This window comes from Buteo buteo, chromosome 13 (assembly GCF_964188355.1).
Source record: "Buteo buteo chromosome 13, bButBut1.hap1.1, whole genome shotgun sequence".
Classification (NCBI taxonomy): Eukaryota; Metazoa; Chordata; class Aves; order Accipitriformes; family Accipitridae; genus Buteo; species Buteo buteo.
This window is the reverse complement of record NC_134183.1, coordinates 8,127,736-8,154,167: the sequence shown is the minus strand read 5'-3', so window position 1 is coordinate 8,154,167 and position 26,432 is coordinate 8,127,736. Positions and strand designations below refer to the sequence as shown.

The window sequence follows — 26,432 nt, the reverse complement described above, 5'->3', positions numbered from 1 at the left end:
ATTCTTAGATCCTGTCCAGAGCACTGATGTTGCTTTGCAGCGATGGCTCATAAAATCCTGTGTGGAACTTTAAAAAGTAATTTTCATTTTTCATCTGAAAATGAGATTTCAACACCATTTACTTAACTTTTTTCAGTAGGAGAGGGATTGAAATGCATGGGTGGGGAGTTACAGATGCATTTTCAAGTTGGGGAAAATGCAGTTCAAATAGGTGGTGGTAATACTATTCTTAGGTCACTAAGGCTGTAAACCCTTTTTGGTGCTAACAGGAAATGGCAGACTTCAGCTTCATTGGCCAAAGGGATCAGCCTTTGCAGCTGGGGTCTGAACTGAATAGTGATGACATTTGGGGCAGCTGTCTCAAGGTAGTGGAATGTGAACTTTTCCTTCTTATGTACTTTCAAATGCAAATTGCAGAGTATGCTTTAGGGACTGGCAGGAAAGTACATGTGTGTCTTAGGTATGCAAGAAATTAGCAAATATTGATTGTTCATAGTAAATACTGATTGTTCAATTGCTGCAGAAAGGATATTGCAGTTAACACTCACTTGACATCCTATGTTGGATGAGTTTTGTGCACTGGTATTAACATGTAATTTTAAAATATCTAGTCGTAAAGCCCTGCTCTTTTTCATGTGTGCAGTTTTGCAATGTGTAATTGGATGGAAGAGATTACTTTTGCTATGCATGTCAGTGATGTAACTTGTAAAGAATTAAACTTGTCAGAAGGACCAACAGCTGTCATTGTTGAAGGTATGGAGCAGAAAAAGAGACTCGCTCGGCCCACCAGTATTTGTTGTAAGTGTCCCTGAACCTGGTAGCAGTTTCATGCATCAAGTCTGGTGTTTTTTCTGTCTATGCTGCAGAAATCTTCAGATGTCTCTTGCCAGGATCAGTGTGAGGCTTGGCTTAACATGGCTGGCTGACCTGAAGTTAACTTTTCTTTCCATCTTATCCATTAAAGGTCCCAGCTTCAATTTGTATACAGCTTGAAAAAAAGCTGTCTTAACACTTGCCCAAATAAGCCTGTTGTCAGAAGACACAAATACCTCTGTAAGCCTCAGCTGAGCCCCTCACTCCTGCTTCCCCATTTCCCTTCCTCCCACTCCCAGTCAGTTGAGTCTTGGGTTTTTGCTGCCCCTTTGCTGGACTACCCATGTGCTGCTACTATAACTCTTGTCCATCTCTTCCTATAGTCTGCTCTGTTTAACTCTGCCTACATAAAACTTTAAGCCAGTGGAACTATTAATTCTTGCATATGTAAGTTTTGGGGTTGTTTATTGCAACAATTGTAGAGCAGGTCTTTTTTTTTTGTCTTTTGAAACTGGAACGAAGGGTGTTTCCTTCATGGCAGTGCCTGCTCAAGCAGTCCTGCCCCATTCCTTTCCTTCCCGTCTCCTCAGTCGCTTGCTTCAGTTCCAGAGTTGTACCCTGTACTTGCTGGTATAGCTATCTGTGTAGCCAACCACTCAACTGAGACAGGTGAAAAATACACCACCTCCCTAAACTGTTCTGCAGATCAGTTCCCCAATCTGTTGAACTACAAGTGTCTGTTACCACTGCACGGAGTGCATGTGGGAGGGTGCAGCCACATGGCAGTGACTGCATAAACCAACTCAAACAGTACTGCTGCCAAACATCTAGCCACTACAGACTGATAGTGTAGCCTCTGAGTTTGTAGCTGGGTAGGAATTCATGCTCAGAAGTATGAATTAACTAGTAAGATTATTAATTCTGAGGTCAAGATGCGTACAATATCAGTATTAATTAAACAATTTTGTTGCTGAGTGTTTTGAGAGATGCCTGCAAACATCCTCAGTCCTGGATGGAGGCTTAAGTCATCTGGATTTTGGCTTATAGCTCTGTGTTTAGTTGAATAAATATTCCGCCTTTCAAGGCGTAACTTAACAACTGTGTTTTTTGAGGACCATCAGTAAGAGACTTGAAATGTACAAAAGTTCAGTAATATCAGAATAACTGAAGTGTTGCATAGCTTTTCAAATACATATTTTTTTTTAATATGGTGTATCAGGTGTAATTAACCTAGGGAACTTTGTTCTATAGGTAATTAGTTGTTAAATACTATTCCTGATATCTTCCTGGCAAAGAGCTGAGTAAGACTGTTTCACATTCTGTAAAATTTACAAAGCTATGAAATATTAAGCAATCAATATTAAATGCAAGAATCGATGCTAGTAGAATCCTAAAGCCTTTAAATTTTAAAACCAGATGAAGCAAAGTTAAGGTCTTTATTGCTCTGTTAACTTGTCTGCTCTGTAAAATGAATGAATAATAAATACTGTAATAAAACAGTTCAAACAAAACCATGCATTTAAAAAAAAAAAGAATTTGAAGGTTATCTATCTTGTAAATATATGCCAATTGCTCTGAAAGCCTCCCCCCCCCCCCGCCTCATGTTCCTCATAGTCAGCAGGAATCTGTCTCTTGTCTTGATCTTTGGAAGCATGTTGGACCTTTTGCTCGTGGTGTTGTGATAGCTTTTTTTTTACTGGAAAAAAAACAGATAAAGCAACTGCAGATCAAGTTAATTTACTTCCTTTAAAAGCAAAAAACGAAAGTCTGTGTTTTGAACGCTTTTGAAATTTTTCTTTAAGGCCTTTATGGGTTGTGTCTTTCTTAGTGTGCTTTAAAATGTAACAGATAGTGTTTATAATTGTATTTCCCACTGAAATGTAGTTGGGTTTTGGTAGTGGTTTCGGACAACCTCAGTATTTTTTTCCTTCTGGCTTGCTTTGCATCAGGCAGTTAACATTGGTATCTGTTTTGCTTCTCACCAAATAGTCTGGTTGCCAGTGCAAGGCATGTACATATTTTTTTAAACTTTTTCCAGGTTTTCAAAGTACATTGAGACTGCAGTTTTCATAATGTCTTTAGACATGTTGTGAGTCACTTAACCCACAATGCACTGCCAAGTTTATCAAGCCTAGTAGTCCACTGACATTGGCAGCCTGTTTTATAAGCAGAGAGACACCATTTAGGTGAAGCCTATGATAGGAAAGACCGTGAAGATATTTAGAAAACAATAATCAAGCTTAGGTAGCAGTCATTCACTGTTGCACTTGAAGGCTCTGAGTGTCTTTCCACAATACTATCTTGGGTATGATAATATTGCATTGATGACCTGGGTGATGAAACAGAGCACGCTTACAATGTTTGTGGTGGTGATTAGTTGAGTTGGGCTTATGCATGCTGGAGATACTATTTAAAACTATCTTAATGGTTTGAAGAAATGTATTATAAAAACAGGAAGGTGTTCAACAAGGATTAATGTGCTGTCATACATGAAGGCAGAAATAATCAACTGCACCAATACAGGATGGGGAATAACTAGCTAGGTATCAGTTCCTCTGAAAATACCCCAAACATTACAGTGGAAAACTGGTTGAAATCACGGTGGTGTCACGCTCTTAAGACGAGTAAAACTCATGGTGAGATGTATAGACAGGGCTGTAATATCTATACAACATGCAAAGAAATTCTTCCGCTCAGTGCATGTACAGCCTTGGCTGTGGAGCACTGTAGTTTGAAGTCCACGAGACTATTATAAAACTGCCCTCTAGTCACATACCCTAAATTTCTGATCAAAGATTAAGTCCAGGTTATTCCACTAGTAATCATCTTTCCTCCTGCCCAGCTTTTCCAGCACTGGGGTAGAGTTGCGTTATGTGGTGTGATATTTTTGCAGGATGCCAAGTGAACTGAGCAATATTCAGCTTCAGTGGCTACAGTCACCTTCTTTGAAGGTTTGTGTTGTGCAGCTGTTGGTAAGCAGTTTGTCTTCCATAATTCACCCTTTTAGACTTTAACGTGCTGTCACGTAGTGCGTTGTAGCAACTCTGTTGTGTACAAGCATTAGAATGGTTGTAATAGAGAACGTCTTACATGGAGCAGTTGTTCGATGTCACTCCACAAATAACTGTTCCTATCTGGTTAAAAGTGATAGGTAATTTGCTTGAGTTTGTGTGCTAGGAAAAGCAGTAATTAAGAATGAAAGTACAGGAGTGGAGTGTTGGACTTGGTGGTTTCTTGGGCAATGAAGTATAGCAGAGATAATGGTACACATCTTCCATTTGGAATAGAAAGCATGACTGTCTTCATTTTGGCATTTCTTACCTTTCTTTCTTGGTAGAGGAGTTTTGGGGATTTTATATCTGTAGATGTTTGGGGTACCAAGCATGAGATTATTAAGTGCTGGTTGTTACTGTTGCAATATCCTGTACTTCAGTGAAATGCAAGCCTTTCTTGTCTTCTACTGAAAGTTTTAGTCGTGTTGACTGCTGGAGTGTGTTTAAAGGCAATCTGTGGGACAACTGGCAAGGAGTTCTGCCTTCTGGTCCTAGAGGGATTGCAGAGGAGTTGTCCCTGTCTCTGAGAAACAGGTGTATCTCCTTCCTCAGAGATGGTGAGAAATACATTCTCTGGCAGTGCATTTTAGTAAGAGAGGTTAGGACAAAATAGGACACATGCAGATAGAAATAGGAACTATATGGCATTCAGGTAAAATTGTTATGCAAAGCAGATTAAGAATGGATTTCACAAGCTATGAATCTAGGCTGATTTATGGACTGTCATGCATGTGTATTTCCCCAGGGTATTTTTCACTTTTACTGTATGTGACCAGCTTAATTTGTATTGTAAAGTTGTAAAAGGGCAACCACAGCTGGAATGACAAGCACATGTTATGATTGCTTGTTCTTCATTACCTTTTTCAGTTTTTCTGTTTGATACACACCATCAAGTAATGGTTTACAACAGAGCCGGCATGATGAGAGAAGTTGCATGAGTGAGAAATGTATGAGTTTTATATGCTTGCAAACTGCCACAATACCACTGCTGATATTTCTGCAGTGTTTCCCTGTTAAGCTTGGAAGCAACTCTGAAACACTCTTATTGGAATGCTTAATAGCTTTTTTTATTATTATTTTCTGGTAGAGTGACTTTCGACCTTCATCCCTCAGAGCTTGTGCCAAGAGCTCTTACAAAAGCCTTAAGACCTGAAAAGTTGTAGTTGGTTGTACTTGGATAAACAGCCTAGCGCATATGATAACAGATGTGTTTTATGCTTGGTATCCATGCTGCTAAACTTGAAGGGATAGCTAGAACAGCCCCTCTTTTAAGAGGGCCTGGAATTTATAGCATTTGCGTTAGCAGCAGATACAGGAATAGAAACCAGGAGATGTTACTCTGACCACTAGGTAAAAGTAGTTCTTTCAGAATTTTTCTTCTCAAAATTGAGGGTTTATTTAGATGCTTAAGGCAATGTATGCTCTGTTCTTTATGTACAGATGTGCATATATGCATTTGGGTTATTTTGGGGTGTGGTTTTGGATTTTGAACCTTTCCCAAATAGAGCAGGTTTTTACTGGGAATTCAAGGTGGTTTTCTTTCCTTGGTAAAAAAGAGGGGAGGATGGCATAGAGTTTTCTAGGGTTCAGAGCTTGACCTGTTCCTCAGTTTGTGTACTTCACTGATGGTTTTCTTTTGGGACTCTGCTTAACCCTAAATTAAACAGTGCTAATCTGTTTACTTTTTAAATAAAAACTCAATGAGGAAAGGCACTCATTTGCAAGCAAATGGCCATCTCCACTAGTACCCAAGTAAACTAATCCACACTGCACAACAGAAAACTGGCAAAATGCTGTGCTCTTCAATGCTTCCAAATTCAATGTGGATTGGGTTTGAGATTAAGGAAGGATGTTTTGTCTTCTGTTTCCGTGATAACATCCTGAGCACTACAGCTAGTTATAAAAGGCGGCTGGTCCTGGTCTTCAGTCACTGTAAACTAACCCTTGGTCTGTTCGGGGAAAAACAACACTCCCCTTCCTCTTTTTAAGAAACTGTTCTTGTGAATCCCATAGCATTCTGCTCTCTGTGCAAGCCAAGCTGTGGAGCTTAGGCTGTGATAACAATCTTTTTCCTTTTTTGCACTCCATTTTGATCAAGCACTGAAATGAGACAGTGCATTGACTGCAACATCCAAATGTTGAACAGTCATCCTTATGTTATGAAGTTTTTCAGAATTAGTGTTCACTTAAGCACCATAAAAGTTGCTGAACATAAAACGAATCTCACTTCTGAGAGTCCCTGCTGCTTCTGAAACACTTGGGGGTCTTTTAGATGAGGGAAGCCTAATTAGAACACTAGCTGTAGCTGCTTCTAGCTCTATAAAGCTATTTTTGTTTGGGTTGTAAAATCACCAATACTAATTTTTACTGCAGACTACCATTCTCTCTATGATGGAGATTTTGCATTAACCTTCTTGAAAATACACAATTTGTAGTATCTGTAGCTTAACCTTTATACAAGTGGTAATAGTGGGAGGACTAATTGGAAGAGAATTCTGTTATCGCTGAGGCTGACATCTCGCTACCTATCCTTCACAAGCAACGTAGGCAGAATTGGTGAATTTGTAATCATTCTACCTTTGTGTTTTTGCTAGTGGAAAGTCCCTACACAGAAAGAAACTTCACTGAAGACGAGACTAGTGGCAAAGTTCCTTGAGGTTTATTGACTCTTTCCAGGATTTCCATTAGACATTTTGGAGGTCACTACAATATAATTTATAATACTGGGGTTTTTTCTCCTATCTCTTTGTGCCACATAAATGTAAAAAAGGTGAGCCATAGGGAAAGAGAGTTGTCTTTTTTTACTTCTCTCTCTCTCTCCCCTATTATCTTAAGCCTTCATAATTGAAGGCTTTGCCAGAGGGGAAGAAGTAGTACAAGACTTGCAAGGCCTGAGAGGCAAGGTAAGTTAGTCTCTGCTGAGTTCTGTCCTTGTGGCTAGACTTGATTGTGCCTCAGCTAACTTAAAGTTGCCTCAAGTATTCTTGTGTTACACACAAAAAAATCAAAGTGGTTTTCAAGTGAAAGCTTGAATGCTCATTCCTAGCTATATTCCTCTCTTTGGACTTTGCTTTGTTATGACATTCTTGCCAGCCAGTGCTACTATGGATTTCTTGACCACTATCTCTCGCGCTCTATCTGGAGTTCTGCATGGTGAAATATTGCATGAAATTGTAATTGTAACTTGCCTTTATCTCACGTAGGTAAAAGTAATATCCTTTCCTGTAATCTTACCCAGCTACTTCTCCCCATCAGCCCTTTCTGAAGGTTAGGTGAATACCGGATTTACCTATAAATGTATACATGTAACAAGCCTCCAGTGATGAGTAGATCTGTGCAATAGACTTGGAGGACAATATTACTTACAGTTTGGAAAGAGAAGCTTAGATCCTAGAGTGGCTGTGTACTGTGACTTTCATTTTCATTTTTGGTTTGCTGTCTTTCAGCTTTGTCTTGTATTTTACTTTGGACTAGATTGCCAGGTTCCTTCAAGACGAATAGAAATAACTTAGTTTCTTTAAGAATAAAATATGTCTAAAGACAGCATTACGTAACCCAGACACTAGCCTTTTGATTTGAACAGGTTCAAAATTTGCTGTCCTTGATTCCTGCTTTCAACTGTTCAGCCTGCTGAAAGTGCTGTCAGCGTGAAAAGTCAGTGTGTGTGCTGTGTTGAAGTAACAGTTGTCACTTCAGATAAGGCTTCTGACAAAAGCGCTGCTTAAGGAGTGGGGAAGAAGGGCCCTTGTACTTCCTGGTTGTTGTGGTGGGCAGACCTTCTGAAATTTTTTGGGGGAGTTTGTATGCTGTGCTCTTTTTATGCCTTTAAAAAGATAAGGGTGGAAGAAGTGTTTCTATAGTGATGATGAGAATTGGGGTGAGGGTGAGAATGAAAACCTGTATTCATAACACATTATTGCATTATATTACAATCTACGTGCATTATTTAGGTATTTATAATGTAATACTTGGTAGTTGAGTGCAGTTTAAGAAACAATCTTTCTCTGGCTGTTTCCAGTAACACTTGCTCAGTGGTTGTTACGCGTTTTCACAGCTTTTTATATCTGCCTAGAGACCAAGTATTCACAATCTGAAAGCACCATGTTTAGACATGCTTTAGGTTTTGATCTGAAAAATGTGGATATTTTGCATTTCCTACGTGTGATTATGCTAAATTGAATTTTAGGAAAAACCTAAAACATTTCAGCAGTTGTGTGCTCTTGAGCTAGTCAATTGTCTAATGTATCTTTTTGCATTGAATGTTTGAAGTTAATTTTAACTGTACTGTGTGTCATGATGAGTAAACCAAGAAAAGAAAAATTATGGTTTGGCTTGACCTGAATTACAGTGCCATTTTGACGTGCAGATTACCCTAGGTTTCCTTAAGATGCCCTTTCCTCTGTGCAGCTGCCTTGTCGACGGTGTTAGGCAGCCAGAGTGAGGATACATTTGTTCAGGGGATTTTGTGCAACATGAGGATGAGGCAGGGAGCTGCAGGTTACCAGGCCATGTCTTGGGTTGTCTTCTGCAAAACCCTGAAGAGATGAATTTGAATATCCTGTGGTGCTATTTGCATTAACTTTGTGGGGAACAAAAGTGCTGTATAATGGACTGTGTTGATCTTGCTCTGTTGAATCCAGGTGTAGCTTCCCTTGAAGCAGTGGGTGCTTGCTGGTTTTGTAGCTAGTTTGTAATTCTCTTCTTGGAGCAGAAAAGGAGCTGTTTTTCTCTGAAATGAAAAGCTGTGTTAAAGCACCTCTGTGGAGAGTGAGAGCCGTTCTCCCAACTGCCATTCCACCCTGGGACAAGTAATTTCTGGGCTTAAAAATTTAGTTGTAGAATTGCTGCCTTTGAATCATTTGTTCACTCCTTTGATTTTAATTCCTGCCCTCGTTTGAGTGTCATGAGTGCTTTCCTTGGATTCCTGAGACTTTGAGAGTGTTTTTAATGTACTGCATTGTTTTCTTTGTGGCAGTGTCAGTGGAACTTTGTTGAGGAGAAAAAAACAAATTGGCAGCTAACAGGTTGTACTTGAGCAGTTTTGTTACCTTCTGTTTCAGTTAGCCCCGCAAGAACCCCAGAACCTTACAGTTCAGGGAAAAGAGGAGGCTCAGCAAAACCTCAGAGCCCTCTCTGAACAAGGTTTTTGGGTTTTGTCTCTCCAAAACCCAAGCATTCTGATCAATTTGGCTAAATTCGCTAGCACATAAGTACATTTGAGGCCTTATGTTTAGTTTCACATTTGCATATGGGAGTCAGCTTGAGAGGTGACATGCCAGATCTGCTTATGTTCCAGTTTAGTGCCTGTGTGTTCCTAAAAGTTGTTTGGATTTGAGAGGATCAAGACTGGTGTGCAACAGTTCACAAGGGTGGAAAAGCTGTGCTTAGAAATATTCGCTAGCTATGGAATTGAAAATGGCTGGGGATGCTTGCTGTGTGTGAACTGTTCTAGCTAAAACTTAGAAACTGCCTTGTGTGGCTCTTCAGCAGTGCTTCTCCATTTCCATGGGAACAGATGGGTTTTTGTTGATAAGAGATCTATTATCAAACTAGGAAACTGACGGGCAGCAGTTGAGCCACTATTACTGTAAAACAGGACTGACTACAGACTGAGGACATCACATGGCAGTATGTGTTCAAATGTAGTGGCTAAAAATATCTTTCCTTCTTCCTCCTCTCAGGCACAGATGCCCCAGTGTGGAAGGAAGAGTCACTCTGGCATAGACTTGATTAGATCTATAGCAGACAAGGGGATTGGATGCAAAGGAATGCTTTATGTTTTGACCTATATGAAGAGCAGCAGTTTTTAACAGTTGTGGAGATAAATAAGTGTTTGTGCCTTTTAGATTTTTTTGCAGACTCTGAAGGCTGTCTCAGTTTAGAGCAGTGAATCTTGAAGTTTCATTTTGTTGCTTAATTTATCTGTATTTATTTGTACTTGGGAAATTTTCAAAGTAAAATCCAGTGATACCTGCAGTACTTAGACTAAATTTTATAGCTTTGATAAGTCTGGGAAAATCTTACCATAGTTCAGTTAAGAATCTTTATTTTTCTTAGAGACTTAGCGTTGGTTTTTAAATATCCAGATAATAAATTTTAATCTTAATTATTATCTGGAAATCACTTGGAGGCCAGTTAGAGGTATGGGACAGATGGATTTACTGGATTCCTTTTCTTAAAATGTTTTGCAGCAAAATGGTTTAATTACTTAAAGCCAGTTCTTTCATTTCAGTGAGTTTACAATTTAAAAGAAAAGAGAGCAATGTCAGATGTAAACATCTAAGCTGCATAGACCAGTGCAAAGAGTTCTTACATGTGTCCCCAACATACTTTTTAGTTGTATTTCACTAATGGATGTTAGCAGCCTAAGTTTTTTTGAAAGCTGAAATTTTACATGGCTATTCTGCTGTTGTCATAATAATAGCTACACAACTTCATAGCAGCCACCAGAATTCCAGCCTTGTGCATATGATTGCAAAGTTGTCCGGAATTTAAGGTACTTCGGTACAAGTCAGTTTTGCTTGACAAAGCACTGGGAGCAGCTCCAGTGGTGTCTGTCTGAGATGCTGTCAGAAAAATGATTTTGTAGATACCTGTGTTGTGGAGGTGACTCCTCCTGAAATGATACGTGAACATGGAGCTTTGTAAAGAAAACAGTATGTTCTATTGCCTCTGGAAGAGTGCACACTGAGACACCCGGAGAGGGGAAAACAGTGTTTGCAGGGTGACTGTGTATGTATAAGCTCTCTGGTATATAATATAGGGCATGGAGAGTTTGGCTGCCTGCCAGGGTGTGAATGGAGCTGTGACAACTAGTTAATATGATCCTAGAAAGGACAACCAGCTATGAAGATATGTCATTCTGTCTGTGAAGCAGGAATAAGTCCTTGGAGCAAACAAAGCCACTGTGGAGCTTTGGAGGATTCATTATTACAGCAGAAGTCCCTGGAACAGGTTGTAGATGCATATGTGTAGGCAGTTAACCTTACTATGCTTTTTATCCAGCTTTTTTTTTTTTTTTATTCCGGTTACAAAGCTTAATGCATGCCTCAGCAATGCTCCCTCACTGGTATTTGGCTTCAGGCCAAGCATTAATGAGTACCCCAAGCCCTATGTGATTTGGCTCTTCCAAATCTATTAGCATATCTTCAGAGCAAGATAAAACTCATTAAAATAATTTACATTTGGGCATTAGAATTTCTGGTAATTTTTAATACCTACTGTCAAAAGCACAAATATGTGGTAATGTCCTTCATATGAAGCTAAAATTTACCTGACTTTTTTATTGTTGGAGAAAGAACAGACTGCCATATCACTTACCTGCTCTCTGATGTTAATGAAATGAGTTTGTAATCTTATCAAATCTTATCAAAGGTTTGATCTGTGCTATCTTTGATAAAGGAATGTACACTATTGCATAAGATTTGGCTTATTAGAAATCACATCAAAATGTGTCATGTTTGTGTTCTATTGTATTGTAATGATGGTGGCTGAGGTATATAACAACCAAAGTTCCTGGTCATTCAAGCTATGTGCCAAAATCTTTGCATGACTGAGTTGTAGATCTGGGATTCAACCCCTGCACTCTGTCTCCCTAGTCTTATGCAATTCACTTTTTTACATAGCTGTTTTTAATCTCCATCTTCCCTGCTCAGTATCCTAGAGCTGCCTGCTGGTGTCATCTACCTGTATTTCCTATTCTGGAGTTGAATCAGGTTCTGCACAGAATGCTGTCTCGCAGTCAGTACAGTGGTTGTGAGAGAAGTGCACCGTTTTCTTGCTCAAAGGCAATTCAGCAGACATCAGCTGATCTGCATCAACTCTTCACGTGCAAGATTTTACCTCAGAGCCTGTAACAGAGCCACCCTTGAACTGCTCATGACCTGTGGTCAGATTATCCATGCTAAATTACTGAGCTGTAATGCATGCTAAAACAATGCTTGTAAATAAAGAAATGGAAGCCCACAGTAGTAACTGCACAAAAGATAGCTTGAATATTTTTATCCATGTAGAAGTACTTAGGATCTTTTAAGTATTAAAGTCTGTTCAACTGAAAATATCCTGAAATGGGCCGTAAAGGTGCATATCTTTGCTCACCTGAAGCTCTGTAGATGTGGCCCTGCTGCTGTGCTAGTTCCCCAGTGGAAGTGCTGGCATCTGGGGAATGTACATCCTACCATCAGCCTCTTCAGCTGGGAGTTAAGGAACAGCTAGTTAACTATTACCCACTATAATTCACTGAGGAGATTCAGATTCTGTTCTTTTTTTGCTTTATGGGATTTCATTTCAGTAGGTGTTGAGGTTTTTTTTTTATATGTAGCAGTCGGCAATGAGACACGTTAGGGTGTTGACATGTCATGTATTTTTGAAAGGCAGCAAGCATTGACCTTTAGGGTTTAATTTTCTGAAGCATCTCCACTAGCTGTAAGAATTTTAAGGCCTGCACTTGCAAATTCTTGTCTGCTTTTCCTTTTTTTTTTTTTAATTTCCTTTCATCATCCTTCCAAAAAAGAAACATAGTGAGATATATATATAAAAAAAAAAAGGTCAGAAATGGCAATAATTGCTTATGAAGACTTTTGGTTTTTTGGTGGATGTCTTCACCATAACTCTATGTGTATGTAGTATGTGATCTCTGGTCTGCGTTCATGTTGTCTTTCTCTTTGCATTTCCTCATCTTCCTGCATTCAGGCAGTGCTAATCATGTGATACTTTTGTGACTTGAGGCTTTATGTGTATCTTTTTTTTTTTCTTTTTTTTAAAAAAACTCACATCCAGCTTTTTGTTGGCCATTGACGTAAAGTTTGAAAAGAACCTCAGAAAGCTGAGAAGGAATGAAAGTGCTCAGGGAAAAGTGTTGTGGTGGTGCTTGATTTCAAAGGGTGGGCAGGTTCTGTGCGATGTTTACTTCCAACACCAAATAAAATATTTTTGAGGAGAGATAGTTTCAAACTCACTGTACCAGTTAACAGAAATTCAATGAAAAATAAAGCACCATAATTTTTAGAGCAAGTATGCTTTGAAGTGTGAATTTGTGCTTTTTAAAGCTACCTATTCATATGGCTCCTCTCTTATGACTCCTGATCTTTCATTCATTTTAGAATAAAGTTACAGTAAGAAAAGTATCACTTTAAAAAAAAAAAAGAAACCTTGTTCATCTACATTTGCTGTTTGTATATGCTTAACTTGCTTTATTAACATAAAAAATATTCAACAGGCAAGTCACTGTTTCTGCCATCCAATTTAAACTGGCTTTAACTTGTATCAGCAAAACCAGCTGAAGCTGCCAGTTGTATCTGCAGCTGGGCCAGTGCTAATGTTGTCACAAGGGAGGAGGTTTTTTGTAAAATTCTCTAATATAGATGTTGCCTAGAATCTTTAATGTATCCAGTGTGCAACCAGTGCAAATGCAGAAAAGCTGGATGAAATCACGTTTATGCTGAAAGCATCAGGTTTGTCAGCTGAATTCAGGAAAAAGTGATCATTAGAAGTGATAAAGAATCAGAATTTCTTTGCTTGCAGATTTTGGACAGAATTTTTTGGTGATGACAGCCAACTTAATCTTTGGCACAAATCTCAGTCTAGTTATGTTGTTAAAAGTACCTGTGGACTTACAGTGACTTTCTTACTAAAGCATGGGGTTTTGGCACTAAAATCCTTTGGCTATTTTAAATTACTCATCCAGCTTTTTGTTCACCACAGTTCTGAATGCTCATGAGATGCAGGGGATCAGGATGACTAGCAACATTTTTTTATAGGTTCATCTTACAAGAGCAGTCTTTGAAACAAGAATGGGAAGAATAAGCTAGTACCTTCATCAGTTTTGCTCTATCTTGAAATGTGGTAGGCTTATTTTTTGTTTGCTTCCTTCAGGTTTTGAATGAAGAATGCGATCAGAATTGGTACAAGGCAGAACTCAATGGAAAAGATGGCTTCATTCCCAAGAACTACATAGAAATGAAACCACATCCGTAAGTAGAGCTTTGGTGATAGGCTCCCTTGATCTTACTTTTGTGCATCCTCTCAGACAGGAAGAAGGTTTTCTGAATATGCTGCAAAGTGTACCTTACCAGGTCTACCAAAATGTATCGTTAGATAAAGGACGGCTACTGAGTTGTATCTCTGGCTGTAGTGTTTACTGTAATTAATTTCACAGCTAGCTATATAGCAGGGTATTTTTGGAAGCTTTTCTAGTGGTTGCTCTGGTGTTTTGCTGTAGGGTCAGACAGACTGATCTTGGGGGTCGGGCATAAATCAGCAGAAAACTCTTTAGTAGAGAGTTGTCACCACCACTGCCCCAGGAAAAAGCCTGACTCTGTTCTTGTGATGATTTAACACAGCAGATAAGAGTAAAAGTTGTGGCATTCACAGGTCACCAGAAAAATGTTTAAGGATATTTGAAGCTGAACTCTTAGTATGTGTATGTCACATCCTGAGTATAGAATCACAGAATTGTTTCGGTTGGACAGGACTTCTAACAGTCATCTGGTCCAACGCCTTCCTCACAAAACAGGCCAACCTCAAAGAGTGTCTACTGTTATGCAAGTATAGTTGCATTGATTTGCAGCTCCAGAGAACTGTATTTGAGTAACTACTTTCAACATTTCCTCTTAGATATAAAGAATCTAGCATATGAAAATAGTAGCATTTCGTGACTGGGTATTTTCTTTGTATCGGTTCATGTATTTCTGCTGTCTTCTGCTAAACTCTGGCAACCTTTAAGACCCTTCAACATATGAACAAGAAAACAGCAAGCTCTGGGTAACAGATTCAAAGTCGAGAAAAGGTTTAGGAAGGAGCAGCAAAATCTGTAATCAGGGTTTTTACAAAGAGCTGTATTGTTTGAGTTTCCCAGAAGAAATGATGATAGATTTGTTAATTGTTGAGTGTAATTATATCATGAAGATACTGCAGTTAAATCCAATCAAGAATTATTTTTCTAAGGGCTCTTTTGAAATAGCAGAAGGAAGCTTCTGGGGGACTGTGCCCCGAGAAGGAGAGGAGGTATACTGCTTTAGTGCAGCCAACTGGGAAGCGAAGCAAGGATGCACAAGAAAATACTGACATTGTTTAAAGCCTTGTCTGCTGCAGTAACATGTCCAGTTTACCCTGATCGTGCTAGTCCACTGGGAATCACAAATGTACATTGCAATTTCTATCTCTCATTGATTTGAATCATCATACGTCTTCTCATAACAGTTTTGCAGGCATTTGAGTTATACTGTGGTAATGTCTTCTGTGATGATGATGGTGATGATCAGCTTGTTCTGTAATCATCCCTGGTGTTTTGTTTTAGAGGGTTAGAGCTGTCAGGTTTTTGCTTTTTTTTATAATAAAAGGGAATGAACAATATCTGAGCCTGCAAGTGGGTGAATTTGGTAGTAGTTTTTAAGCATAGTTAATCTGACCTTTTCTGAAGATGTTTAAACTGCTGATGGCAGCTGAATGGAGTTAGCTTCATGTGTCAGCAATGCTGGGAGTCTTAACTAGAGCATTAACAACCCTGGGAAATTATGCAAAAGTTTTTATAGCATAATGTTTGCTTAGCTGTAATGCAGAGCTCTCTTAAGTAGTCATACAGGTCATACAAAAAGCAAATTGCAGGCAGCTGACCACGAGTGAGAAAGAGAATGGTTTTTTTACCAGACTAGTATCAAATCATGTTGTGGGAAGGTGCACCAGAGTTTTGCAAGAGAATTTGGAAAGCAAGCAACTGAAAACTGCTTTAAATCCTGTCCTAGGATCTGAGGCTTAAATCCTCCAGCCCCACAGCTAGTCTTAAAAGCAGCATTTCTTCTTGCTTGTATTTTGCAAATCTCACGGTTTGCTTTGTAACTACTAGCAAATGAAACTGTAAGGAAAATGTGGTGCCTCTCGGTCACCAGCTGAGTCACCTGGGTTCTGAAGGGTTAATCTGAATTGCCACATCAGTTAACAAAGCAAAGATGTAAGTAGACATAGGCATGATACTCAGAGAAGAGCTGCAGGAAACTCTGGGCAGGGAGGCTTCCTGTGAAGGCACAGCAGTGCAGTTCAGTGGCAGGACTATCCTTCTGTCTTTAAGGGGCCAGGGGAAAATTTGCCGTTTATGAAATGGCCTGCATCGGACTCATGGTGTGTGCATCTCAAGGGTTTGTGTTTGTAATCAGCTTTTCTTGAAGATATTGCTGAAGTCTCACTTCGCAATATTGTAACATGTGGAGGAAATTGGCCAAGCTAAATGCTTGTGCTAAGTAAAGCCAAAAGAATTGCCAAACTGCCGATTGAAATGAGTCTGAAAGCAATGTGAACTTTGTGTTGTACAGATCAGTGCATCTCCCTCTAGCTGTGCAGCATCAGCAGTAATGCCTGGATTTGGTTTTGCAGTGCTGACTGGATGAGTTTCACCTACATTACAAAGCTAGTTGGAGACAAGTGTTATCAAGCCTAGCCCTTCAGCAGGGAAGCTATGGGAATGTTGTGGTCAGTTTCTTTGGCCTAATTCTCCATGTGTGCTTTTTGACATGCAGTGATTTTTGTTAATTTTTTCAGTTATCCTGTAGCGAAGATTCATATGTGCACAATACTTCTGATGCTTTACAAGTGTGTTCTTAAGTAGACAGTAGTCCTTTAAAATAACTCTGTTTCTTTCATCTATGGAGTTTTCTTTTCATCTTTTTTATATTTAGAATTCAAGCTCCTTTTACCCTGAATGGCTAAAGTGGTTAGAAACAGCTGGCAGAAAACTTTTAAGAATTTGATATTGTTACTTGGGGAGTGTTACTTCCTTTAATCGAATCATACACTTCTACTTTTTAGTGATTCAGTAAAATTTAGGGGAAAAATGGGGTATACTTCTGAGGCTTCAGGAAGGATTATAAGTGTTCTGTTGAGCTCTTTCAGGCTTTCCTTCCATTTTACAGACATGGGTGAGGTGGTTTGATTTGGGTTGTTGTTTTTTGTTTTTTTTTTAAGATGAGGCTTTCATTTTCAAGTCACATGCAAGTAACTGAGAATTATTTGAGAACTAAACAGAATTAAAACACCTTATAAACAAGAACTATGGCAAGGTATCTAAAATCATAATATAAAGTTTGCTTTATGTAACATTTGGCAGAGGCAAAATTCAGGACTTCCTTATCTTTCTGACAATTGTGCCAAAAGCCCAGGAAACAAAACACCACCTTTGAATTTTGAAGGCATTTCACATCATGATTTCTCTTGGTTGATTTTTGAAAGTAGCAGAGTGCAGCGAGAGGCAGGTAGATGGTCCCTCTGCTGTCACTGCCACCACCTCAGGTACCAAGAAGCAGCACAGATACTAAACCACTAGGTACTAAATTAAGTACTAATTAAGTACTAAATGCCATGAAGTTCTTTATCACTGGAAATTGGATGGTTGTAGGAGAAACTTTTTATCCCCTGGAAGCAAAAGGAAAAGCTAACACAAGAAGACTTGCAAGCAAGTAAAAATTGTCTAGGTGATCATGGAAACCAAGTTTGTAAACAAGATGTGTCATTTTCAGTGCCAAAATGCTTTTCATAATAGACCTGCATAGCTAAATAGAATGAATACTCCTTTTACAAGAGGGATGTCCTAGAGTTGTTTTATTTACTATGTTGCATATAGTAGAAATATATCTGTGGACTCATCAACCTTGATATAATATAGGGATCTGTTTTTGTGCAGCCTGCTATGATGAGCAGATACTGAAGACAGCCAGTGAGAGAGGAGTGAGGGCTGCCAGTAGCTGGAGAGCCTGGTAATCAAATGATCGATCCTCCTTCACCTCTAGAGATAGCTTCCTCTTAGAGAGGAAGATTTGGTGACTTTGTGACTTGGTGAACGCTTCAACTTCTCTTAAGAATGACTGGTTCTGGGAGGATTCTGCAACTTCTGTCTTTTTACTGCACCGAAACATTCAATGTAGAAAGTAAACTTTGTGAGTGGAGCTCTTGTTATTAAATGCTCTCCTCTAAGGTCAATCATCTGCATGGTTATAGGCTGTGGTAAGTGCTTCTATCCTGTGTGATCTCTTACTCAAAACTGAAAGCTGTACTTTTTGGTTGTGGAGATGGTTCTGCTTTTCCCATGTCATGTGACCTACCACTCAGCCATTGTTTGCCTTTAATCTTGGATTAGTCTGGAAATGCAAATGTAAATATGGGCAAGAATCCCGTGACCAGGTGCTGTTGGTCAGTGCTGATGATCTGGTTGCCTGAGGTAGGTTCACCCGTGGTGTCACGGAGGTGGTCAGCCTGTGGCTTTGACTTCTATGCAGCTGTGAAGAATTTCAGATATGGCTTCCATGGTGCAGCTATTTCATGTGACTGCTTATGTGAAAGCTGCTAGATTGTCCTGACTGTAGGAGAAAGCCAAAAAATAGGCTACTGAAACAAGTGTTATCAGCATCTTTCCTAGAATCGAATGGCATGCCCAGCTCAGCACTCCTCTGCAATGAAGCAGAGAGACCTTGAGGGAACTTTTCTCACTTGGTCTGCATGTAACTCCATTCCTGGCACCTGCCTTAGCTTTCTGACATATGATACCTGTCTTTGACCACAGTGCTCTGATGGGGGTCAGAAAGATTGGACTCTGGGCTGCAGGAACAACCAGCTGCTGAATGAAGCTACTCATTCTCTCTGCTGAAGTAGCTGGGTCTTACCACCTTATGTAAAAGAGACTAGAAATTTGTTTTGATACAAAATGCACTTTCCATTTGTGCAGGATGGGTCAATCCATAGACAGGATCTTGTTTCTACAGCTGTCTACAGCTGTGGTGTTTCTGAAGAGAAACCTGTGAGTGAACTTGCAGTGTTTCCCTTGCATTTTGCAAATACTAATTTATTTTTTTTTAAGATTTCTACCCACTAAAATAGTGATGTTTCTGTGCTTAATCCTTAATACCTTAAATTTTCTTATTGTCTGCTTTACAAATCATGGCTAAGGCATGGGTGGCTTCTCCTTAGGGGGCATAAGTAATAAAGGAGACTGTGTAGTTATTCCCCACTGATTATCTTTGGGTACTAATAGTGAAATAAATGCTGCTACATCATAGTGAAGTTCAGTAGTGACCAGCCACCAGTGCAGGACTTCTTTGCTGTCTCTGAGTTGATGGCATCATACAGTTTGGATAATTAAAACTTTGTATGCAGAGGCATAAGACTTTATTCCTTAGAGGTAGAGGAAGGAACTTGAGTTTCTTGCTTGAGCTTGGCATTTAATCTCTTTGACTTTAGGTTACGAGGCCTGCTTACTAAGATATCAGTGCAGACCACAGCAGACGTTTTAATTTTGTCCAAGGTTGTAGCCAGTTCCCAAGGTAGTCGTCTTAGTCTCACAAAGCAGGACTTTGCTGTGAAGCGATTGTGTACATTAGGTTCTCATTGTGATGTTTTATATGCTAAACTGCAGATACAATAGGGTGCAAAACAATGTGAATAATGCATTAAACTTTGAGCAGGTTTTTTTCCACCTCTGAAAATAAATCCTGTAATTTGAGGATTTCACTCTTACCACATCTCTGCTTTGCTAAATTGGCTGAAATAGGGCTGTTTCAAGCACCTGCTTATCAAGTCATGGTTGCTTTATTGCCAGGATGAAATGTTGTGAAAAGCTGCATGGTTCAGTAGCCTGTATTGGAGTGACAGTGAGGTGCAGTGTAGTTTTTTCTGTTACGAATCATTTCATCTCTGTTCCAATATCTATGTCTAGCTCTTCCATGAAAGGATTAAAATTCTTAACTTTCCCTATTGTTTTCTTTTCCTCACTACACAGGTGGTTTTTTGGAAAGATTCCCCGAGCGAAGGCTGAAGAGATGTTAGGCAAACAGAGACACGATGGTGCCTTCCTTATCAGGGAGAGTGAGAGCGCTCCTGGGGACTTCTCTCTCTCAGTCAAGTAAGTAATCCCTAGAAGCAATCATGTGTGGTAATTAGGCCACCTACTGCTCATTTGGACTCATGAGTAAAGGGCAGGTGATTGTCAATGCTGAGGAGCAGGAATAATCTTCCAGATGCCCTGTAGCGTTCCTGTTCTTCCAGTGATATTTATTCCCTCTCTAGTAGAACAATATATATATATTCTCTGGTTTGTAATGAGCCTACAGGGTTGACCTGGTGGCATGTTGCTGTCTGGCTTATGTAGTCCCAGGCACTATCTGTGGGTTTGTATGTGGATCCCATTCCTCCTCCTTACAGCCACAAAGTGCCCAGTGTGTACCTGTTTTCTCCCATCCTCCTTTATTCCTCTTCTGCAGTAGAAGTTATCACTCTATCTTCTCCCTGTGTACTACACTTCCAAATATGTTTTTCATGTCTGCTTGGCACATGCTTTGGGGATATTTGTGTTGTCTAGCACTGGGACATGGAGCTGTGAAAACAGAGGCCTTTTCGATCCCTCACAAATGCATTCCATGTTGGTAGAGAAACTCAGTCTAATAACAGTGAAGTGAGGAGGAACAGTTCTCATCCTTGAACAAACATACTAGTAGTACTGGCTGTTAACCAGCAGGAGTTCCTGCTAGTTAGCCATGGCCCTCATAATACCATGCTACCTATCTTGCCCATCTGAAGTCACTGTAAAATAGAGGTGTTAGAAACTTGAAAAGGTATGTGAGGTAATTTAACGTGGGTTGGGATTCTGTCCCAGCAGTTGATTTCGCCTTTTTTTTTTTTCCTGTAATCTTCCCCTTTCCTACCAGAAATGAGCAAGGTTTTCTTTAGGATCCGAACAATACTATTTTCAATTATTCATGCAAGATTCCTAGTTTGCTCTATTTTCTGTGACTATCAGTGATCTGTCTCGACAGTATTTTTTGTTTTTTTCTGGTCATCTTTGGTCTGTAACCAAATTTTTGTCCTACTGTACAGCAGCACTGAGTCATGCCAACAAACTGGATTAAAGCCACTGATTTTAGAGATATTTATATTTCTGTCTTGGATACAATCATCTGAGCTGGAATACTAGATATGAATGGCAGCCTCATTCCAAAAAGTGCATTCTTTTAAGAAACATAAAAGTTAAAATAGCACAGCTCTGCCTACCTGTTAGCTTAGTGTTGCCATCTGGTGGCAATTTCTCAGTTGGTGTCTTTTTTTCCTGTTTGTTTAATATAGAAAAGTATTTTTCCTAAACAGTGATCTGCAGGATTTGAAATGGTGAGAAGCTCTTGGATTGAGGAAGGAAGAGCAGAGGCAGTACTCATGAGTTGTTTTGTGTTAGCTTTGCAGTCAAGATAGTGTTTACTTTTTCAGCCACTGTATAGAAGCTGTGCATGCCAAGTGAGGAACAGTTGTCTTCTGTTTTCAGTGTTTTAATTGAAGTAAAAATACCGATGTACCATTCATCTGGAAAATCCCAATGGACCTCTTTGGAGTTCCTCTTTATTCAGAATAAAATCGTTGGAAAAGTAGCTTCAACTGAATGCCATCATTTGTCAGGAAGAATTGTTAACACAGAGTTGAAGTTGCTGTGTTACAGTGCAGCATCATCTGTCGAACACTTTGGAGTTTTGCAGGAGTTTTTTGTTGTTGTTTTTAAGGACCAGAGAGATCCTTTTGTTTTGCAAGACAGTCTTTTTGCATAAGTCCAAACTGGCTGCCAAAAGAGACAATCCTACCCTCCCTGTGGCAGTGTTTTCCCAGCAGTTTACCTGTAATGAGACTGGTGTTTACGTATTGCATTATCACTCACACCCACTGGTGCTGTGTGAGGGAGGGATTGAGACTCTGAGAAGTACAGGACCATAACAAGAGTAGCACAAAGTAGCACAAACCTAAAGTGGCTTGAGTCAGTTGTGAAATTGCTGTGTGTGAAGAGCTAAACCGAAGCACTTGTACTGTTTGACTTCAAAATCTTGTATTTGGGAATGTGAAGTGGAAGGCACCATGGTGCAGCTTCTTTAATGTGACCTTGCATTTGTACTGTAAAGTCCATGGCGTGTATCCTAGGTATTCTGTGCACTGTCTTCAGTGACTCAGATGACTGCATAGGTGCATCAAGAAGTACATGTACTGGATGCCAGCTATGTGGCAATGTAGTGTAAAATAAAAAGCTGAAATATTGTGTTGCATCCAAGATAGAGTATTGTGACACATCCTTTACAAAAAGACCTCAAACTTGTGCAAATTCAGAGTGGTTTGAAAAGCTCGTTTTAAACTGAAGTCCTATTATAAGGAAAGCACATGTGAAGCTTGCAGGATTTTTTTCAAAATAAATTCAGTATTGGGATTCTCTCTGATCACTGATTTCTGTAAAATACAATTGATAAGTGGCTTTCAGAAATCTTTTTTACAGCAACCAATTGGTATCTGTATTATCAGTGTCATTGACAGTTTCCACTGTGCCCTGAAGGACCTTTTTGTTCCAAACTCTGTGCTGACAATCCCAAAAGAGGAGTACTCAATGATTAATAATGAGCTTTTTTTTGCGTGTTCTTCATTCTTTCCGCACAGGTTTGGAAATGATGTGCAGCACTTCAAGGTGCTTCGAGATGGGGCTGGCAAGTATTTCCTCTGGGTGGTGAAGTTCAATTCTTTGAACGAGCTGGTAGATTATCACAGATCCACATCTGTCTCCAGGAACCAGCAAATATTTCTCCGGGACATTGAACAGGTGCCACAGGTAAGAGAAGCGTCCTCGTAGAGTGCACTATTTAGACTATTGCAACCACAGTCAGAAGTGGGATTGCACCTTAGAGTAAATGAATAGCAGTGGAAAGAAGCTGACTGACATTTTTGTTGTCTGTGGAAGTGTATCTTTAGATCCTGCAGCCAGAATTATACCGGTAAATAAGCTGGATGTTTGTGCAAAGCCTACCTGCTAACTCCCTAGTCTCCCCTTCAGTTCTGGCAAAGTGTTACTGTTGCTGCTTGAACACTTGACTTGTCTTAGTGTTTATGGATACTGTTGCAGGAGGGTCATCTGATTTCTGTGAATCAACAATGGGTTTACTCCCGTTTTAGGACACACTAAGAAAAGATAGTTCTACTTATACTGGTTCATAGCCAGAACTGTACCCCTCAGTAGCCAGTGAAGCTTTGGTACTGGCCTTTCCTGAAAAGGTGGTTACAGGTAATAGCATATGGAACATCTTCTAGCTTTCTGGTTTGGATCTAGCCAGTGTTAAGAGAAACCAAAAACTACTGCTAAGTGCCAGCAGAGCAGTGTGTGTGTATCTAGCTCTTTGTTTTGTTCCATTTCCCAGGGCAATGAGAATGTTAGGTTGCATGTAGCTGCATCTTTTGTCAATTTTGGATAAATCCTTTTGCTTCCATGTGCAGCATTCTAGTTCTAGCTTGAAGACAAGGGGTGTGGAATTCATACTGCTGTCCAGGTGCCACAGGCACCCTTTGCCACAGTTTGTCTGAATTAACATCTGGTTCTGAACTGCTGGGTCAGTGATAAACAGAGGATGAGAAAACAGCTGGCTGAAAATGACGAGCATCAAGATGCATTCCTAGCCTCATGATTTTAAGAATGCAAACACATTTTAAATGAACCATTAGCTTTTCCATAAGAATGGAATTATTTGCTGACCAGGCAAAATGCTTTGTGATAGAATTTCTTTATATTGGAGGGTTTTAAAGAAAGTGTGGAAAATGCCAACATCCAGTTTTTAGGGGGGACTTTGTGTATCACAGTGTTAGGTAGATTAGTAATATTCATGCTGTCAGTTGGTGAAAACAGGATGAATAAGCAAAAAGACTATTGTATTGCAATAGAGTACAGATTTACAGTACGTCATGAAGACTGGAAAATACTAGGAAAACGTCTGAGTCATCTGCTATCTTTATTTTGGCTCTTTCACAGAAACTTGACTTTTTTCTAAGGTCATCTATAGACTATGCTTTCCTATTTTAGCATCTTGTTACAGATGTTGGAAGCTGGCTTGCAGGGAAATGAAACAGCCTGAATGTTTATTGTTAAACTCCGGTGTAAGTCAAGCTACTGCCTGAGGGAGCAGATGTCTCGAGTGCTGTGGATGATTCTCACTACGTATCTTTTTCTTTCCCCTTACAGCAACCTACATACGTTCAGGCCCTGTTTGATTTTGATCCCCAGGAGGAAGGAGAGCTGGGCTTCCGTCGTGGAGACTTTATCCAAGTTCTTGACAATTCTGACCCCAACTGGTGGAAGGGAGCCTGCCACGGACAGACGGGCATGTTTCCACGCAACTATGTGACCCCAGTGAACCGGAACATCTAGAGATAAATATTAGAGATTATTTAAAGAAACCAGAGAAACAGTAAATACACATACAGAGCCTAACTGCAGCCAGTGACCTAAAATCACACGGCGATAAAACCTGAGTCACCTTTCACCGTGAGGTGATGCTCCTTCACTCAGTACGGAACTTCAGGGGTGGGGGGGGGTGGGGAAGAGTTCAACTTACACACCAAAACTTATCTTTAGGAAAAAAAAAAAGAGAGAGAGAAAAAAAAATGAAAATAACAAATTTCTTCAGCTGCTCCTGGGTTACCCCCTTTTATTCACTCTTCTTGTTTCCCCCTCCTCCTCTGTCCATCAGTGCATGAAGTTTTAATGCCATATAAAGTCCTAGCCATGCAGTTAAAGGAAAAGGGAGAAACTCTGCTGGTATTTTCTCTCTCTGCAAACGGTCTTCATTTGACATGAAGGGACATGAGAGAAGAACCAAATCCACAGTCCTGCCTTTAAAAAAAAACAAAAATCATCAGTCTCTGCTTTTGCCTTCAACATTCAGCTCTTCTTGCCTGGGAAAGATGAGGTGTTAATCTAATTTTTATTCTCTTCTCCTTTGGCACTTTCTTCTGAAGCTCAGCAGCTTCCAAGCAGGGGAAGGGAGAGGAGTTGTGTGGCTTTTCATTCTGGTTTTTTTGTTTGTTTTTTTTTCTTCTTTTGAGTCACAGAGCTGCTTTGAGAAACTCCAACGTACAACTGAAGTCTGTTAATGCTGTGCTGACAGCTTTTTTGTTTTTTCTTAAAGGTGTACGGTTGAGCACATTCTGTAATTTTTTTCCATAGTGCCTTTCCCTTATTTTCTTTATTATTTTTTAAGTTAAAAGGACAGTCCAGAGCTTTTCAGAGGGTTTTTTTCTGCCTATGTGTAAATAAATACTTTTGGGGGAAGGGTGTAAAGGAGGGTGGTTTTATCAATGGACATTTGAGAAAAATCTACAGAGATGGAGCTTTAATCTTAAGATTTGTCTTACTGTTCAACTTCCCTTATTCCAAGGAAAATCAAATCAAGGCATTCAAGTGGCAGCTTAGGCTGCTCAGAGGTGGGGAGCTGCACCAGGAGCCTCAAAAGAAGTAAGAAAAAGAGGAAAGTTATGACCAGGAAAAATGTGGAAGAATATTTTGGGGAGGGAGGGTGGGCTAAGGGGGGAATTTGAGAAATAATAGCCCTGAGATGTCCTATAAAATGTACATTCCTTTGATGGAAAACTTTACAACGCAGAGAAACCTCAAGAAATAGTGCTTGAAAAAACTTTATGCTATTAGTGAATGTTTCTACGTGATGCATGTAATCAGCCTGTCTCTTTGGCCTGGATAGGGAATATTTGCAGTTGTGTTGCTCTTGAAAAGTGGGGTTGGCATCACTGTTCTCCAGTTTCTCCTCCCTCCTCAGGTCAGTGTTACTGTTGAAGTAGATTCCCCCACCCCACTCCCCATTCACAGCAGGCTGTGTGATGACTGTAATCCCCACCCCGCACCATAATGGCATTTATTGTGGCCATTTGCTCCTCCACCAGAGCAGCGTGACATTAAATTGGATGGAAAAGAAAGCAATCAAGCTGCACCGCTCTCTGTGCCAATCTTCAGTTGCGTTATTTTTCCTTTTGATGGCCATTTGGCTGGATCCCTTCACCCCACCAACGAATCCAAAAACTGCAGCGGAGATCTCCTCCCGCCCTGCCTAAGCACAGGCAATCTTTTGTTGGAGGGTGCCTTTTTTTGTACTAAGTGTTACAAATGTTTTATTCCTGAGATGGACTCTGCCTTACACTTTAATTTTCCAGCAGGTGAAAGAGAGAGCTATCCTGTAGAGTATTACTTTCTCCCCCTATCCTTGCTAGCTGTCACTCACTTTCTTCCTTCTTTGTAAAGTGATTGGAAAAGGAATCTATGGCATTCTACACCTGGACCATTTGATTGTTTCCTTATTTTGGAATTGGTGTATATCATGCAGCCTTGCAGACATATGTCTTGTGTGTGTATATATATTAAAAAAAAAAAAATCAGTGTTTAAATAAAAAAGGCCTATGTACTTAATCCTTTAACTCTGCAGCAGCATTTGGTAGATAGTAATTAACTGTGAATAATAAATATACATTGAATTCTTCACTTGAGCATCTGTCTGTTATTTCAGTTAACTGACCAAGGTAACTTACAGGACATTAAATTGCTGTGGGAGGAAAAAGCTGTAAGGTGTGCTCTGGCCTGAAGTGCTCAGACGCCTTAGCATCGTGGTTCAATCTCAGCATGCTTGGCTGAATTCATTACTCTTTCAAGCTAAGTCAACGGCGAGCCCTGTCACTTGGTATGTGTGGCATTGTGAATAGCAAGGAGGGGGGAAAGGGATGATTGCATCGCTTCCAGGG

General features: G+C 39.8%; 1 protein-coding gene across 1 annotated transcript in view; it reads left to right on the top strand.

Annotated features, from left to right (window-relative positions):
• The window catches only part of GRB2 (growth factor receptor bound protein 2), a 53,714-nt gene extending 27,534 nt beyond the window's left edge, over positions 1-26,180 (top strand). The window contains exons 3-6 of the mRNA XM_075044518.1: positions 13,740-13,837; positions 19,624-19,746; positions 22,302-22,470; positions 23,869-26,180. Of these exons, the coding sequence (XP_074900619.1) occupies positions 13,740-13,837; positions 19,624-19,746; positions 22,302-22,470; positions 23,869-24,054 (576 nt within the window). The 3' untranslated portion in view covers positions 24,055-26,180. The remainder of the gene's footprint in view (positions 1-13,739; positions 13,838-19,623; positions 19,747-22,301; positions 22,471-23,868) is intronic.
• Positions 26,181-26,432: the final 252 nt, after the last annotated feature.